The sequence below is a fragment of the Talaromyces stipitatus genome, genomic scaffold (assembly GCF_000003125.1).
Source record: "Talaromyces stipitatus ATCC 10500 scf_1105507295555 genomic scaffold, whole genome shotgun sequence".
Lineage (NCBI taxonomy): Eukaryota > Fungi > Ascomycota > Eurotiomycetes > Eurotiales > Trichocomaceae > Talaromyces > Talaromyces stipitatus.
This window is the reverse complement of record NW_002990116.1, coordinates 4,101,388-4,117,198: the sequence shown is the minus strand read 5'-3', so window position 1 is coordinate 4,117,198 and position 15,811 is coordinate 4,101,388. Positions and strand designations below refer to the sequence as shown.

The 15,811-nt window shown below is 45.5% G+C and overlaps 7 protein-coding genes across 8 annotated transcripts; 3 read left to right on the top strand and 4 right to left on the bottom strand.

Annotated features, from left to right (window-relative positions):
- The first annotated feature begins 211 nt into the window (after positions 1–211).
- TSTA_126180 (beta lactamase domain, putative) lies at positions 212–1,635 on the top strand. Its single transcript, XM_002482856.1, has 2 exons — positions 212–671; positions 729–1,635. Exons 1-2 carry the CDS (start codon positions 510–512, stop codon positions 1,575–1,577), a joined length of 1,011 nt encoding a protein of 336 aa, XP_002482901.1. The 5' UTR covers positions 212–509; the 3' UTR covers positions 1,578–1,635.
- A 1,103-nt stretch (positions 1,636–2,738) lies between these two features.
- Positions 2,739–3,127, top strand: TSTA_126170 (uncharacterized protein; the record flags this gene model as incomplete). The annotated part of the gene is made up of 2 exons (XM_002482855.1): positions 2,739–2,743; positions 2,803–3,127. 2 exons carry the CDS (start codon positions 2,739–2,741, stop codon positions 3,125–3,127), a joined length of 330 nt encoding a protein of 109 aa, XP_002482900.1.
- A 604-nt stretch (positions 3,128–3,731) lies between these two features.
- TSTA_126160 (cytochrome P450, putative) lies at positions 3,732–5,806 on the bottom strand. Of its 2 annotated transcripts, XM_002482853.1 has the most exons (4): positions 5,690–5,806; positions 5,363–5,552; positions 4,169–5,307; positions 3,732–4,083 (listed from the first exon to the last, which is right to left on the bottom strand). In XM_002482853.1, the coding sequence occupies exons 1-4, from the start codon at positions 5,775–5,777 to the stop codon at positions 3,857–3,859; spliced, it is 1,644 nt and encodes a 547-aa protein (XP_002482898.1). In that variant the 5' UTR covers positions 5,778–5,806; the 3' UTR covers positions 3,732–3,856. The 2 variants fall into 2 exon arrangements, with proteins under 2 accessions (XP_002482898.1, XP_002482899.1); XM_002482854.1 differs by lacking the exon at positions 5,690–5,806 and having other exon boundaries at positions 5,363–5,666.
- Positions 5,807–6,419: 613 nt separating this feature from the next.
- TSTA_126150 (aldo/keto reductase, putative) lies at positions 6,420–7,743 on the bottom strand (the record flags this gene model as incomplete). Its single annotated transcript, XM_002482852.1, has 4 exons — positions 6,420–6,722; positions 7,189–7,389; positions 7,524–7,554; positions 7,586–7,743. 4 exons carry the CDS (start codon positions 7,741–7,743, stop codon positions 6,420–6,422), a joined length of 693 nt encoding a protein of 230 aa, XP_002482897.1.
- Positions 7,744–8,900: 1,157 nt separating this feature from the next.
- Positions 8,901–11,224, bottom strand: TSTA_126140 (C6 transcription factor, putative; the record flags this gene model as incomplete). Its single annotated transcript, XM_002482851.1, has 4 exons — positions 10,741–11,224; positions 10,650–10,677; positions 10,144–10,596; positions 8,901–10,094 (listed from the first exon to the last, which is right to left on the bottom strand). The coding sequence occupies exons 1-4, from the start codon at positions 11,148–11,150 to the stop codon at positions 8,901–8,903; spliced, it is 2,085 nt and encodes a 694-aa protein (XP_002482896.1). The 5' UTR covers positions 11,151–11,224.
- A 232-nt stretch (positions 11,225–11,456) lies between these two features.
- Positions 11,457–13,525, top strand: TSTA_126130 (MFS multidrug transporter, putative; the record flags this gene model as incomplete). Its single annotated transcript, XM_002482850.1, has 5 exons — positions 11,457–11,615; positions 11,674–11,955; positions 12,030–12,365; positions 12,423–12,603; positions 12,660–13,525. 5 exons carry the CDS (start codon positions 11,457–11,459, stop codon positions 13,523–13,525), a joined length of 1,824 nt encoding a protein of 607 aa, XP_002482895.1.
- A 323-nt stretch (positions 13,526–13,848) lies between these two features.
- TSTA_126120 (O-methyltransferase family protein) lies at positions 13,849–15,550 on the bottom strand. Its single transcript, XM_002482849.1, has 3 exons — positions 15,306–15,550; positions 14,694–15,224; positions 13,849–14,607 (listed from the first exon to the last, which is right to left on the bottom strand). Exons 1-3 carry the CDS (start codon positions 15,531–15,533, stop codon positions 14,056–14,058), a joined length of 1,311 nt encoding a protein of 436 aa, XP_002482894.1. The 5' UTR covers positions 15,534–15,550; the 3' UTR covers positions 13,849–14,055.
- Between the last annotated feature and the right edge of the window lie 261 nt (positions 15,551–15,811).

The window sequence follows — 15,811 nt, the reverse complement described above, 5'->3', positions numbered from 1 at the left end:
GCTACTTCGCATGAGTAGTACTTCTTCCCGGATTCCACCTGAGATTCTCATTGGACCTCGCGACGCAGAGTAAACAGCTAAGACCTGGCCATGCCATCATCTCCATGATTTATCCCGAATACAACTATCCGAGTATCAGACAAGGCTCCGAGTCATATCACCAGTTTCCGAGGATAAAGTAGAAGCTATTGCGTCTCATAGCCCAGTATCGGGCTCCGAATATGGATCCTGTCATCGACTCACCGAAGAGTAGCCGTCAAAGATGTCCAGAGCCACATTATATCGGTTCAATTATTGTAATTTTTGCATTAGGTCTTGATCAATGTGTATAGGTCAAGTCAGACTCTTCTAGCTTTCGCCAACTGGAGGGCTGGTTTTCCGCTACAATTTCGACCTTGCACTCAAGTCTTCCTTTTGATTTAAACCTTTGCAGCAAACACATTGAATCAGTCTTATTACTCTGCTTGTGTTATCGACATCAAGTGGTAGTCTATGACAGTCGAATTGCCATGGAAGGTGACAAAGGAGGGTACCGGCAGATCAATAAATCGTTGAATATTTGTGCATTTGACGAGTATCTTAAAGGCCAAACGGCAAACCTTCCAAAGCTAGAAGATGTTGAACAACTTACTCCACGAGTACTTCGTGTCCTAGGTCAAAATCCAGGAAAAGTACAAAAAACCAGTGGCAAGTTTTGGTATAATTTCAGTAACTAACGTGCTGGGTAGTTTACGTTCCAAGGGACAAACACATATATAATTGGCACAGGTCGTGACCGGATCATGGTCGATACAGGCGGTGGTGAGCCTGCGTGGGCAGCGCTAATCGCGTCAACACTGGAATCGATGAACGTCAATCTGTCACATATACTTCTCACACATTGGCATGGCGATCATACCGGCGGCGTTCCTGATTTGCTGCGATTGTACCCGCATCTTGAAAACTCCATTTACAAGAACGAGCCAGAAAAAGGGCAGCAGAACATTACGGACGGACAGATGTTCCAAGTGGAGGGAGCGACTGTGCGTGCCTTACATGTTCCAGGTCACTCGGAGGACCACATGTGTTTTGTCCTCGAAGAGGAACAGGCAATGTTTACGGGGGACAATATCCTTGGTCACGGTACCAGCGCAGTTGAAGACCTGGGAACATTCATGGCAAGTTTGCAGAAAATGCTTGCACAACGGTGTGCTATTGGCTATTCTGCACACGGAGTTACAATAACCAACTTACCTGCCAAGATCGAGGGCGAATTGGGCGCAAAGCTGCGTCGTGAGCGACAGGTCTTACAAGCCCTTTGTCGGGTGCGCGAGAGGGGAGATAAGAGCGCGACTGTAAAGGATGTTGCTACTGAGATTTACGGTGCATCAATAGACGAGACTATTCGGACCCTTGCCTTGGAGCCTTTTATTGACGAAATTCTGCGCAAGCTGGCGGGCGATAACAAGGTCGCGTTTGAGGTCAAAATGGGCAAGAAGAAGTGGTACTCGGTTGAAGCAGTTCAACACGGGCGCCAATTCCAGGAGCTTAAGTCTCCGTCACTTGTGAGAGTGGATGTCCAGGGAATTTACGCCTGATCTAGAATGGGCACTTTTTGTTTTTATTCAGGACTATGAAGTTTACAATTTGTGCTTCCTCCGTTATGAATGCTACTTCGACGTACAAATTGGCCATCCTATTATGGTTGATGCTTATTAAGATCGATAGTACTTTGTCTGAAAGCTAACATCATGGTGTCTTTGTAACCTTCGAGATCCCTCTATCATTTCTGAAATTCCTTGGACCAATCACGAAAATGTTGGTGGAAATTTCCTTATGGCGCTTGGTACAAAATGAATCATCTGGTCTTATTGGATGTGCTCGGACAGCTCGGTATTAGAATTCTCAAATTTCATTACTAAATCGTAACACGTATTTCAGAGCTTTGTGCGCTATATTCCAAATTCAACTGCCAGTAGACATTTGAAGAAAAAGGAAAGGATGTGGAAACGAAAAGACCGTATTCCTTTTCTTCGGTCCTGGAAATATTCCTGAAATAGATGCTCGGTAACCGTGAGACAATCACCCCGATGAATGATATGCTAGGGTCGGGATAAATACCCTTTAGGCAAAGCAAATAACCAACAAAGCCCGAATGTTGTACAACTGCACCGAGTTCACGTACCACAGTAAACGGACCGGCGCCTGCGCCTGCTAGAGGAAAGGACCACGCCCATTTCACCAGAAGCTCTTGTGCAATACCTAGGTCGTCTAGAGATGGCAGCCCCTCCGTTAATCGGAACAAGGTGCTGTTAGTTGAGCTCATAATCAGACAGGTAAACGGCACCATTGTTATGGTAAGCACGGCTGTCGTGGCGTAACTAGAGACCCCAATGCTGATTTTTGATAGTATGATATTCGGGAGCAACCAATGCAAAAAGCCTCATCGGCTAGGATACCTAGGTAGACATGTAGATATCTACGTAACCATAGACGGCATATCCATGGTGAAATACATGACTAGCCTCAATATTGGTGTCCGGGAAAACCGGCATGGAAATGGCTGAGATGCTAATCATTGCACCTAGATCGAAACACTTTATGTCTGTGCTACACCTTTGTTCATGAAAAAGCCCAAGGATCTGGCCTAACTATAAAAAATGCCACTATCACCGAGGCCGTGACCTGGATACCAACGCCACTCATAGCTTAAAGCATGAACACCATTCCACGACAGGAACAATTGGTTGAATATCAAAATGAGGTCTGTCAGGCCGCGACTCTTCGAATTTGATAACTGAAGCACGTATTGGAGGGACCAAGCTCTTATTTAATTGTTTACGGGGCCGAGACAATTACCCGAGTACTTTTCAGCCATTTATCTCCTTTTTCCATCAAATATGGAACCTTGATTGTGCCTCTGACACATCCTATATCAACAATCGTATTCACTCACTGCATGGTTACTGTAAATATGGCCACAATCGACAAGCCCGAGTACACTAGCCCCTGCAGTTCGAGGTATATCTGCTTGGCTATCCGTGGCAATCGTAAGCCAAGCATCAACGAGGAAGGCTACCGCAACCATATGGTCAACAATTCGGTACCAATGACCAAGGATCTCATGGTTCAATACGGCGTCAAGTGATGGACTACCCGTTAAATGTTACTACGAGGTTACTTTCTGACGACTAGTCGGGATCGGAAAGATCCATAACCAGTCCGCGACTCGCACCCTAATGTCCCAGTTATTTGATCCGCGGGAGTGTAATATCGCAAATTTTGTTTGCTTTAGCCAAGTAATTTTTGAGTCTGTTGACGACTACAAGCGCAAGAAGCAGGATCCGTGGTACAGATAGCATCTCGTAGGTGACCACGAAAGTTTTGCTGATACAAGGAAAAGCACGTAGACTTGTCTTTTCCTTCTTTAAGGCGTGTTGATAATTACTATTTCCCTGTGCTTCCAAAGACCGTGATTGTAATTAATCACCCTCAGATTGTTGAGTGGCAGTAGTAGAAGTGCAGTATCTATTGTAGCTAGTCATGGACTAAGAGCAGTTGCCTTCTGGTGTGTATGAGGGTTACCAAGAAAATCGCGGCTCGAGCAGACCGTTCATATGAATTTTAATTATTAAATGATATTCATCCCAATATTTTGACTTTACTTTTTTTTCCCCAAGTTTTCTTGTCCTATTACATGATTTGAGGATTCTACATGGTTTACATTTGTACAACAACGCCACATAGTTGATGTCTTAATGCAGGCTAGTTCTGTATCATTCTCGAGTGCTGGACTCTCTACACAGCATCACAGACACTATGGATGTCCTATATTTCTACAATCTCCTAATATAAAGCATCATTCTCTAGTAAACCTTCACACATTCTCCCTAGGAACATACTTGCACCAGAGACCCTGGGGTAACCTAGGAGCGAGCTCGTTCAAGGCAGTTGTTGGCTGGGCAAAGTGTGGGTTGGGGTCACCGTGCTCGTCACAGCCACTCCATTTGTATAAGGCTAGGGCATAGGCTAAGATGATGTTCTGTTGCAGTTTCGCCCAGCGCATACCGGTGCAGGGGTGACGACCAGCGCCCCAGCCCATGTCTTTCAAGAGGAATCAATTAGCGTTATGACCTTAGCACATCTAGAAGTATATAACAGGGATTGCATGAGGAATATTAAGACTCACAGCCGTAGGCCTCTTTCTTGTACTCTTCGCGTCTCTCGAGGAAGCGCTCTGGGTCCCACTTCATAGGGTCTGGATATAGCTTCTCATTGTAATGCACATCGAGGGTATTGTAACACGCAAAACTCCCGGGTGGAATAACTTCATTTGTTCCAGGAATTGGGATTGGGCTGTGCGTATCGTTGAATCGACCCATGGGGAATGCAACCCACATCCGAATGGCCTCTTTATAGCAGAGATCAATTGACGGAAATGATGTCTCCCAAGCCCCGAGCGGAATTGAGTCGAGTTGGTCGACCAAGGGCGCATTGCTGTTTTTGGAATGTATCGCAGCAGCAGCCTTGATCTCGTCGTATATCTTTTCCTGCCACTTGGGATGATGAGCCACAATGTTTAGCATAGCACCGGAGAGAACGCCAGCGTTAGCCGCCACAATGAATAACATGCTAATTAAGAAGTTGGTAATGTAGTCCTTGCTATCACCGCTCTCGATAAGAAACTGCAGAGAGTCATCAAAGCGAGGAGCACCCTTCCTCATACGCCTGTTGACAATAGGTTTAACAATTTGGGTGATGCCATTACGCCCCCAACGACGTTTCCAGTAAGATACACTAAAATATGACAGCCATGGGAAGGCAAGGAGGTGGAGGCTGCTGGTAGACTGTAGAGTCGACACGTATCTTACAAGGCGATTCAGTTGTTGAGGATCATCCGCGATCTCATTGCTGCATATTAGACGCGATCCCTGCATCACAACAAGACGATAGCAAACCTTGGTTGGGTTCATGACCCCAGTTGCATTATTAGGCATTTCCTCGAAGGCGAGACGAGCGTCTCTGGTGACGCGAGGAAGACGCTTAACGAGATGTTCCGACTTTTGTAGGTCAAGCAAGCGTCTTGTGGCATAGGTGCGGTCATTAGTATATGCAGATTTCCAGATATTGTGAATTACTGTCGATCGCCCATCAATAAAGTCTGGGCCATGTCCTATGAGCGTGATTCCCTTGATAAGATGTAAGCTGCGGCTTTCCAGATACATCTTGCGAGACGCCTCGCCGGAAACCCCAACGACGTGATTTTTGCCCAGCCAAAAGCTGAAGTTTCCGGTCTTTGAAAGTGCCATGGAATTCCTCCAAAACGGACTGCAAATTCATCTCTGTTAAAACTGACAGTGAAAGTCGAGTACAGAGCGCTCACAGTTTTTGAGTGAAAAATCTCCATGACCCAATAAACGGAACCGTATCAGATGTAAATGCTGGCGATCTCTTGTCAATTGGAGGGCTATATGACATATATGCCAGCAAGCTTATCAGGGTTGCTAGAAGGCCTGCTAGGCTGATCGTGACCGGTGACTGAAAGTTCTGCGCGTTGAAGTCCATCCTTGCTACTAGAGTGGATGAGGTCAGATTGGTGACTGTTTCCATTTGAAAAGCAGATGCATATAACTTTTCATCCAGGAGATATATGAAATGGACAGGTTCTAAAAGAAATGTCACGGCCTTGTAGATAGAGGTAGAAACGAACGTTTATTCCCATATGTGCAATTATTACTCTTCCGTAAAAAAGATTTATTGTCGGGGGATATCATGTGCCAGTCCTGCCCACAATGCATATTGAAAAAATTGGCTATTCGGTGGAATGCATGCCACCCTCATGAACATCTGCATTTTCCCGCCGTAAGAGGACTCAGATTAAGCTAGCCATAGGCGCGATGCTAGAGATGATGTATGAAACTCCCACCCTGTTTACTATGCAGAGTAACTTAGATCAAATCGATGAAATGGCGAACCAATGTTGCGACTCATATGTATAACAGCCGAAGTTCAGATAAGAATCCCACCGATGAGCATCGGGCCGATTCCATGTGGGCCAAGAGGGACCCACGAGTGGACCCGAAATCGGCGCTAAGCACTCCGTATGGGACTACTGGTCGATCTCCCGCTATCTACATAGTACCAAGGAATTATCATACGACGCACATGCCTACATCACTGAGAACATACGAGGCAAGCCGCATGGAGTTCGACGAATATTATGGAATATCTTCTTACTTATTTGACAGCTTCTGTGTAGTATGTAATAATATTTCTAACTAATTCTGTATCAGAAAATTTGATAAATTCAATAAGATTCACTCCAACATATACAGACATTAACTGCCGAATTCAGAAATGGCTCACAACTATCCACATCTCCTATGCTTTCTCCATGGTCAAATAAGTTCATAGTTGCCAGAAGCTCTAAATATAAGATATTACTGAAAGTATGGCCCACAAGCACTCTTGACAATAGCCCAAGCTTCGTCAAACGCTCTCACCATGTCCTCTGGCAAAGGTCCCTTTTCCAGACTCCTGAGATTTTCCTCCAATTGAGTAATATTACTCGCACCTATAATAATAGCATCTCCATATTCTTTCTTCATCATACTATGATGACTTGCCCATCTAGAAGCTGCCTCGGCAGTTGTCATCCCCAGCTTCCTAGCCACGGGCCTGATGACATCAAGCGCATCAAAATATGCATCGTTCCAGTACTGACGGCGAAAGTAATTTGAGCCCTGCATGTGATATTAGGATCATAACGGCTACCTGCTTCGTGTTCTGAGGTGTCTCGCTGGTACCAGTCCGTAAGCATGCCTCCAGCTAGGGGACTGAATTCGTAGAAAGCGATCCCGTAGTATCGCAAGCAGGGAAAAAGCTCTGTTTCAACAACGCGGAGGGACAGTATTGACAGTCTGAATTAGATTGACTGATGATGAAGAATTTGGCAACCCAATAGAAAGAGACGGGCCATTCTGGTATCCTGGAGTTACCACTGTAACATTTGGTGAACCGGTGGGATTGAAAGTCCATGAGCTATAGCCGGCGGTTGCGAAGTCACCGTTTCGGAAGAGGTTGACACCGCATGTCGAAGCAGAGCTTAACGTAACAGTTGTTGTTGTCGTAGATGAAACTGTTTTGATAATAGTCACATCGATGGTTGACGCTGATTGAACTGTCTGTGTGACTGGAACGGTTGTATACACGGTCGTTGGGACTGTGACTGTGCAAGGCGTGGTACACGCCTTGATACACATCTGGTTTCTTCCAGTCTCGTTTTTCACAGAGCTCGCAGATTTGTGCCACCTCCCAGGCTGCATAATTGCTGATGCCGAACCGTTTGAAGTAGCCTGCTTTGTATAACTCATTAACGGCATCTAAAGTTTCTTCATACGGCGTGTTGTGCTGCAAAATAGAACAATTAGCACTATCAACAAAGAGAAAAATAACATAGAGTCTATTTGTACGGACTCTAGGAGTCCAGCTGATGTCTGAGGTACTTCACCGAAGGGAAGTCAAGGAACTGCCGGGATGCTTACATCAGGAGCGTGAAGGTACCACAGGTCTACGCTGTCTGTCTGTAGTGCTTTAGACTGTCTACAAGTCCAGGCTTAATGCTTTCTTTTTGTGCGAGTATGGACCACGGGCATTCAGCTTCGTACCCGTGACAATTCCTCTTTCTTGCCATTTCAACTGGCCCAGATACAGCAGACGAGTCGAAGCCATATACTCGCGCGGTGTTAACCTCCACGTGCCCATGGTTTTGAAACACACCCAGCATTGTTGCACAGTCATCTAAGTTGTGCACTCGAGCTGGACTAGCACCTATAAGTTGGTGAGACTTTTCTGTTTTGGCTTGGTAGGAGCATGCTTGGTACTTTCTTTGCCCAGAATCATGGCTCCAAATACCACTTTAAGTTCCGTCTTGCTTTCAGTTGTGGCAGGCATTGTGGTTCTTGGTTCTCTCCAAGTACATTCAAAAAGCAAATCCTTTTGCTGCCAGTATTCTGAATCTGACTTGGAATTATAAAATAACCAGATATCCGGAAAGTATCTAAATATATTTTAAACAAAATAAAAGATGATAATGCAGCCGGGCAATCTATTAGTATGCATGAGACTTCGGAGCCCGATTCTTTTTCCAATGCTTCAAGTATTCATCAAAACCAACACCTAGCGAAGGGGTAATTCCTGAAATCAGCATGTCTTGGGCTGATTTAACATGGGTAGGACCTTGGAAGCACCCGATATGAAATCTCCCACTGAAGCTAAAAATAAAAGTCTATTGATCCCGGCGCCACTCATCCTTTCAGCAAGATTTATAACTATAAAATTCTGTCAAACCTCAATTAGAAGTACCGAGGTAGTAGTTTTTCGACCAAACCTACCGTTGTGACTCAAAAGACCGAATATCACATGTTTTTACTTTTCCTGATGTGAACGTGACAATCTGTAGTATGATTCATACCTACCAGATACTTGCTTCCTCGGTCCCTAGATGACAAATATTTCTCATTGTGCTCCATAGAATTGCTCCGAAAGTACTTTAGATAGGGGTATCTATCGTCCCGAGCACGATATGGTTCGCTAAGATATTGTTCTCGAACATTAATAGCGTTGCTAAGCTACGCCAAGTGAGCACACCGCATGCTGACTGCAGACCAATTCAGTAGCGTAAATGCTGTGTTAGGTGAGCTGAGTTTATGTTCGAGGGCCGTAATCAATGGCACTAGCTGGATATGCAATTCCAGTGAAGGGAATCCTTGGGTATGCTTAGTTGACGGGACAGTCGGCTACATTTCAAAGTGGAGATGTGAATTACCTAGGCATTTTTTGGGCGTATACCCGGAATGTTAATTTAAAAGCATGTTGGGAATCCCTGCCATCTACAGCAACCGAAGGCAAATGATTTGGTTTTACATACCGTCAACTTGGACGAGTTCTTGCTTTGCGATCAGCTGCTCCCACTGCACCCATTCGTTAGGGTCCGTCTCAAAGGAGAGAAGATCCGGGAAATCATAGGATACAAATGATGCTACATCAGTGAGATTGGATTCACATCGATCACCGAGTGAAGCTCCCGTAGGAGGTCCAGAATCTGATGATGGATGGTTGGGGCCTGTTTCTGGTCTTCTGCACTGACGGATTGCACTGATATATGCAGGGGTTAATGGTTCTGGAATGCCTTCGGCGTTCGAAGCAGTGACATAATTATCCCAAACTTCTAGAATCCACTTGCCTAGAGCAGTATATACAGACCCGGAGCACTGTTCGAACACCTGCGGGTAGTGTGATAACACTTCTCCAATCAGTTGCCAGGATCGGTTCACTTCGGACCCTGTTTTGCGATGTCGAGTTTCGATGAGCACGTAAAGAATTGCGTTCCAGAGGTAGCTTGTGCCAATCTGCCACATGTATTTTTCCAGTCCGTGTTGGCCCCCTTTTAGCAAAGCGACATACTCCAACAGCTTGATAGCGTTCTCAAATACTATGTTGCGCTCACGTTGTGAGGTTTGAGTGGCATTGTTGGCAAATTGCCTGCGGGTATGAGCGAACAGTTTCATCTTGCATAATGACGATCTGATCATGATCGATGCCATGATGTGAAGGGAATTTGACGGGTCACAGTAGCGTAAGTACTTTCTTTCCATATGGTCTTCAATTTGATTAATGATGCTGTCCTTCTTGGCGACGCTGATATCCCCACTAAAGAGGATTTCCCAACGAACATTGCCAGGAGACGATGTTGAGAATCTTTGCAAAGTCTCCATAGTCTCGCATTGAATTAAACAGAGGGTCATTGAAGTAATCCCGTTTCGCTCTGGTGGCTGATCCACCATATCCGGGTTGAGGTCCTCATCTTCGACATTTAGGGGTTTTCGGGTATCGCCCGAAGACAGATCCATAGAGGGCCGGGTGCCCAATACATCAGCAGTACGAAAATCAACGCGAACAAGATGCCACCAGAGTCGCCTCCGCATTTCTGTATCGAATGGAGATAGCCCAAGAGATGTTCCGTCTCGATGGAGCCCCATTTTGCGTGCAAGTCTTATAGCGATTCCGGACAGAACAAATAAGGTATCGACTCGATAGGTGTTCCTGACGCACATCTAGCATTCGTTAGCTGAATCGCGAGTAATAAGGAATGACTGCGGTTACAATAAAGAGAGTGAATGCCCGAAGAGTCATTTGGCTAGATGTTGATAAGAATCGAGCATTCACTAACGCTTGGCGGGTCGCAGCTCTATAACGAGAATATATGACCTCTTTTTGTGCCCCAAATACTTCCTGACACTCGTTCTCTGACAGAGCGCTCACTGTAGCGAGATAGAAAGCAAATAATGCCGCCTCAAGACTTTTAGGCATGATTTGAGGATGTCGTACGCCATCCGTTAACGCAGCCCAAAAAGTTGGAAGATGCAGGATCTTGATCCAGGGATCAACCCGATCGGCATATATCTCTCTTAATTTTGGTAGTGCTTGAGACGACGGGTGAAGACTTATCAGACTTTCAGGTTTGTGATTGCTTTCCGGTTCGAAAAAAATACCAAGTTCCAGAGTATTTGACTCTTCTATTGGTTCATCAATGTCTCCCATCTCTGGATGTTGAAACTAGCTGATGATTAACAAGATCACGCTGGAAGTATATGACAAGGATATTTTACTTCTTCTCCTAATTTAGACCACGGGGCACTAAAAGAATTTGTTAGCCAAAGATTAGTATCTTCAAAGTGGGTGTAAATGGTGAGTCCAAACCTGTCAAAATATCTGGAGCTGCCCTCTTTCGTTATGAGCTTTGAATTGGAATCGTCCATTTCGAGAAATTTGCTTCGGGGTTTGACAACATCCTTCATCTCGGTGTCATGCTGAGATGCAGCTTCAGAGTCGGAATCTTCCCCATCATCAGATGATGGCTCGACTTTGACACCATGCGAACGCAACAGCTCTTCGTACCGTTTTAGTTTCGCATGGAGTCCTTCTCTCAGGGGCTTTGTTCTTTTTCGTTTACCTCTAACTGGGGGGATAAAACTGCATTGTTTTTCTGTTTTGACGCAATTGGAACAGGGACTGCGACGATCGCATCTAACCTTGCGTTGGCGACAGGTAAAGCACGAGTAGCTCTTCAAGGTATCGCCCAGCCCCAGCGACTGGACTGGAAGAGACATTTTGGGTTTAACAAGCAGATACTTGAAATAGCTGGTCCTTGATAATTTTGCTGCTGTTCATTCGGACTGAATATGAAAGAAATGGAAAGGTCGCCAAGCAGCGAATTGCTGATGCGGTTGGCAGTCGGGGCTCGGAGGCAGAAAATGACTTTTCAGCGCCGAGGCCCGATCAAGGATTCATATAGCAGCACGCGTCGCCGCCTATAGGGGCATACAAAATTTTTTGCTGAAAAATCTCTCTTTCTACTCTGTTTCAACCTGAAAGCCGTCCTTCATTTACTTTCTCTGCAGCAACAGCGCAACATCATGTCTGCCCCTGTTTCAGAAGGCGGCGAGAAGCTTGCATTCGGCAAAGAAGGCCAGCCCAGCAAGAGCCAGGACCAAACTGATATTATCTATCCCAGGGGTCTCAAACTTGCACTATTAATAATGTCTATCTTTGTTGGCATGTTCCTCGTCTCACTGGTATGTGAAACGCTGTTGCCCTAAATGCCGTGCGTAGTTCACCCTAGCTATCGTGTAGGACCGCCTCATCGTATCGACTGCCATTCCCCAAATCACCAACGAATTCAAGTCGGCCGGTGACATAGGCTGGTATGGTACTGCTTACTTGCTCACAAACTGCGCGTTCCAACTCCTTTTTGGCAAGGTGTACACGTTCTTCAACGTCAAAGCGACCTTCTTGACATCCATCATCCTATTTGAGGTCGGTTCAGCTCTGTGTGGCGCGGCTCCTAATTCAGTGGCCTTTATACTCGGTAGAGCAATTGCTGGTCTAGGTGCTGGCGGAATACTCTCAGGTGTCGTAAGTTTAATTCCGATTTCACAGCAAGTCTACCAGCGGATTCTCGCAAATGTATTAATACATGGAGCTTTTAGATTGTCGTCATTGTCTACGCTATACCCTTACACAAAAGACCCAAGTATCAAGGGTTTTTTGGTGCTGTCTTTGCAGTCGCTTCGGTCGCTGGCCCCCTGATTGGCGGTGCTTTCACTACCGATGTCACCTGGAGGTGGTGCTTTTACATCAACCTTCCATTGGGAGGTGTGGTCATGGTATTCATCTTCTTCCTACTCCAGGTTCCAGACCGCCCAACTGCCAATATCCCCTTGAAAGAAAAGCTGCATCAGCTGAATGTTCTAGGGATGATTGCTCTGGTTCCAGGAGTTGTCTGTCTATGTTTGGCCTTGCAGTGGGGAGGCACAACGTGCGCTGTGAGTTTACTCGTTGTTTGAATTTTTCATTAAAAATATATTACTAATGGAATATAGTGGAGTGAAGGGCGAATTGTTGCCTTGCTCGTAGTTGCATTTGCACTTCTGATTGCTTTTGCCTTAATCCAAGTGTGGAAACCGGAGCAGGCTACACTGCCACCACGTGTCTTCCTTCAACGCAGTATCGCCTCTGGCTTTTGGGTTAGTTTATGCCTCGGAGCTCACATGAATCTGCTTGGTAAGTCAACGCATAAACAAGGAAATTCATGTTAGCATGTGCTAATGGAATAATAGTTTACTATCTTCCAATTTACTTTCAAGCAATTGACGGTGCCTCTGCCGTCAATAGCGGTATTCGCCTCCTTCCTATGGTGATACCAATTGTAGTAGCCTCTATCCTCACCGGTCAATTTGTTTCTTACATTGGCTATTACACTCCTTTCATGATCTTTGGGGTTTGCCTCACTGCTGTTGGAGCTGGCCTACTCACTACTCTTGAAATCAATACCACTACTGGAAAATGGATTGGCTATCAGATAATTTACGGATTCGGTCTTGGTTGCTCAAATCAGACACCTAACATGGCGGCCCAGACAGTACTACCACGCGACCAAGTGGCCATCGGCGCCTCGCTCATGTTCTTCGGCCAGACGCTCTTTGGGGCTATTTTCACGTCAGTCGGCCAAAATGTGCTTGAAAACCAGTTGATCAAACGTTTCCTAGATATTCCCGGAATTACTGCGAAGCTAATCCAAAGCACAGGGGCAACTGATATCCTCAAATTTATCCCCGCTGATCGTCATACAGAGGCTCTGGTGAAGTATAATGATTCGATTCGTGTATGCTTCCAGGTAGGCTTAATAGTGGCCTGTCTATCTATTATAGGTGCTGTCTTCATGGAGTGGCGCACTGTCAAGAAGGATCTTAAGAAACCTGACTCTGAGGCTGGAAAAGGTCAGGCCGAATCAACCGATAACAAAACCATGGAAGCCAACCAAGAGAAAAAAGAAAATCTAACTGAGGCAGATGTGGAAATCAAACAAGAGAATGAAAAGGATAAGGAAACAGCATCTGCCACCAGCACCGAGGCGACACGTACTGCCTCGCATGAGGGTCATACTAAAGTTACCCTGGAGCGAAAGGATCATATTGAGAACTAGCTCTAAGCTCAAGTGTGGATCAATCGTTTAATTTACTTTGGGAGGGAAGAATTCGTTCGTTAAGTGCGCAATACTGTTTTGCTAACATGGAGACTGTGATTAATAGATTTGTACGATAGAAGATTCTAACTCCACTCGAATGTGATATCGATAATCGTAATAGAATATTTTTGTAGTTTACTGTCTCAATCAGCTAACTATATTATGTATGATGAGAAGCACATTACCATCATGATCCCCTATATTACACTTTCTGTACAACGGAGAATGGAGCAGGAAATGGATTGGCTAACAGAAGTTAAAATGATGGCTTATTCGAACAGAATGTAAATATTGGGGAGAGTATCACTGAATAAGCTCGGGGCCTTGTTGCGAACATAATGAAACGTAATAAACTAACACGAAGTCCTCTATTTGATGTGTCGCAAAGATCCTTCAAACGTATGACATGGTAGGTCGAAATGTTGTAATATTCTTCATGGCAACATTTGATACTAATTTGGTGAAGTATACCTAGATGAAAACCGCCACTAGAGTTCATACATGGGCTGACTGGCCTCATATTTGACTACCAAAGAGACGACCAATCCGTTACGAGCGGAGAGTTTTTTTGTTACAACCAACTTCCCCATGCTGTCCTTGACCGTACCTATAACCTCAAGAAGCTCTCCCAACTCCATTTCGCTTTCATTGGCTAGCTGCAACAAAACAAGATCGCGCGAGCGGGCGACGGCTTCCACATGAGGGTCGGACAGTGTACCCGGTTCGGGAAGTAAACGAGCCGTCAAAATGAGCAAAATGCTTCCATGTATCCTAAGGGCATCTATGTGGCCCATGAGCTCATTGCGGACGTTATTGGGTGAGCGTAATGGGAGGTGGAGAATGTAGACGACAGCCTCATTGGCAGTCTGTCGTTCACCACGTCTACGATTCGTGACTGTGAGACGAGGGTTGAAGTTCTCTGACTCTCGTTCAGGTGCTATATTGGAGTCTCGGTCGAGAACCTGTACATTAAAGTGCAGATTTGGGTATATCTCTGCAAGAGACTGGGCTACTGAGCTCGATAACGACTCCACATTCACCTATGTGGCAGTCTCTCGTTAGTCACTATGAAGAGAAAATTCCCCCTTGCTATTTCAGGGATTAGAGAAGATGGTGATGTTAATACCTCGAATATGCATGCATCTGGTACATTGCTAATCTTGGCCCAGTTGAGCTGAGTGAGAATCGCGGCCACGTCCGTAGCAGTGTATAGGCCTCCGACCTGGTGAAGATAAGCTGACCACTGACGGTTCAACTTGGGTCGGCACTCGCGTGCAACATGAAATGAGTGGGCTGAAGATAGGATGCTGTCATAAATGCTAGGTTGCTGCTGCTGCTGCAACTCGCTGCCCTGTTGAGGAGCTTGCTGACCTATCTGCAGAGTGGCCGGAGCGACAAATTCCGATAGTAACATCGCGGTGTCAAGAAGTGAGGGGTTCGAGAAAAACGAAGCCGAGAGCGGCGTATGGGCGACATGGGCGGCTTTTGGTTCGGCGAGAAAACCAGCCGTTGCTGTTAGACGAATGATACGGTTTAATTGCGTTGCTGAGACGCCAGTCAGATCGGCGATATCCTTGATTGGAACGATTTCAGCCAAGGGAATACAAGCTAGGATCTGGTTCTCGCCTAGCCACTTCAGGCAAGACAGGATCTGGTTCTAGATTGAGATTTGCTCCGGTTAGTCTTATCTTGTTCTCATGTTTAGGTGGGGAAAGGAAGGGGCATGTGCGGCGCAAACCTGACACGCAAGGTGTTGAAGAAAGTCAGTCGGACTCCATAACAGTGTCCTGATCTTTGTAACAATAGATGATATCTTTTCCCTAGCTCGGTGCGCTCCCTCCGAGTTAGAGACTGGTTGAGAGCTTGGGCCCTGTTGGAGATCACCATTTTGAGAATGGCTGGAGAGGCTCACAATGGCTGTGGCAAGCTCTGTGCTGTAGATCTGCAGTTGGTTCAAGTTTTCCATTGTTAAAAACTGTGTCTAACTACAACAAGTAATTGCACTAAAGAAGGGCTGTATTTTAATACGATGAGTTGTTCAAATCAGTGCAGTTTTAATGTTCTTCTAATCCTCCCTTTAAATTGATGGAAGATCTTTCGGTGCACACTTTATGCAGAATCTATTCCTATTCAACACTGCATCCCTATAATCATCCTTATAAACCGACCTGTTAATTGAGTAGGTTCGTCGTTCTCGGGCAACGCAGTATGTTCTTGTTCAGGCAGTTCGCAGATTAGACTCAC

Bases quoted from the DNA above. Each gene is read 5' to 3' on its own strand.
- TSTA_126160 (XM_002482853.1), bottom strand. From the start codon at position 5,777: ATGCATTGTGGGCAGGACTGGCACATGATATCCCCCGACAATAAATCT. The intron at 5,553-5,689 runs GTTCGTTTCTAC...CATCCACTCTAG, and splicing joins TTGCACATATGGGAATAAAC to TAGCAAGGATGGACTTCAAC. The intron at 4,084-4,168 runs GTGAGTCTTAAT...TCCTCTTGAAAG, and splicing joins CAAGAAAGAGGCCTACGGCT to ACATGGGCTGGGGCGCTGGT.
- TSTA_126120 (XM_002482849.1), bottom strand. From the start codon at position 15,533: ATGGAAAACTTGAACCAACTGCAGATCTACAGCACAGAGCTTGCCACA. The intron at 15,225-15,305 runs GTTTGCGCCGCA...ATCTCAATCTAG, and splicing joins TTCAACACCTTGCGTGTCAG to AACCAGATCCTGTCTTGCCT. The intron at 14,608-14,693 runs GTATTAACATCA...ACTGCCACATAG, and splicing joins CAGATGCATGCATATTCGAG to GTGAATGTGGAGTCGTTATC.
- TSTA_126180 (XM_002482856.1), top strand. From the start codon at position 510: ATGGAAGGTGACAAAGGAGGGTACCGGCAGATCAATAAATCGTTGAAT. The intron at 672-728 runs GTACAAAAAACC...CGTGCTGGGTAG, and splicing joins TAGGTCAAAATCCAGGAAAA to TTTACGTTCCAAGGGACAAA.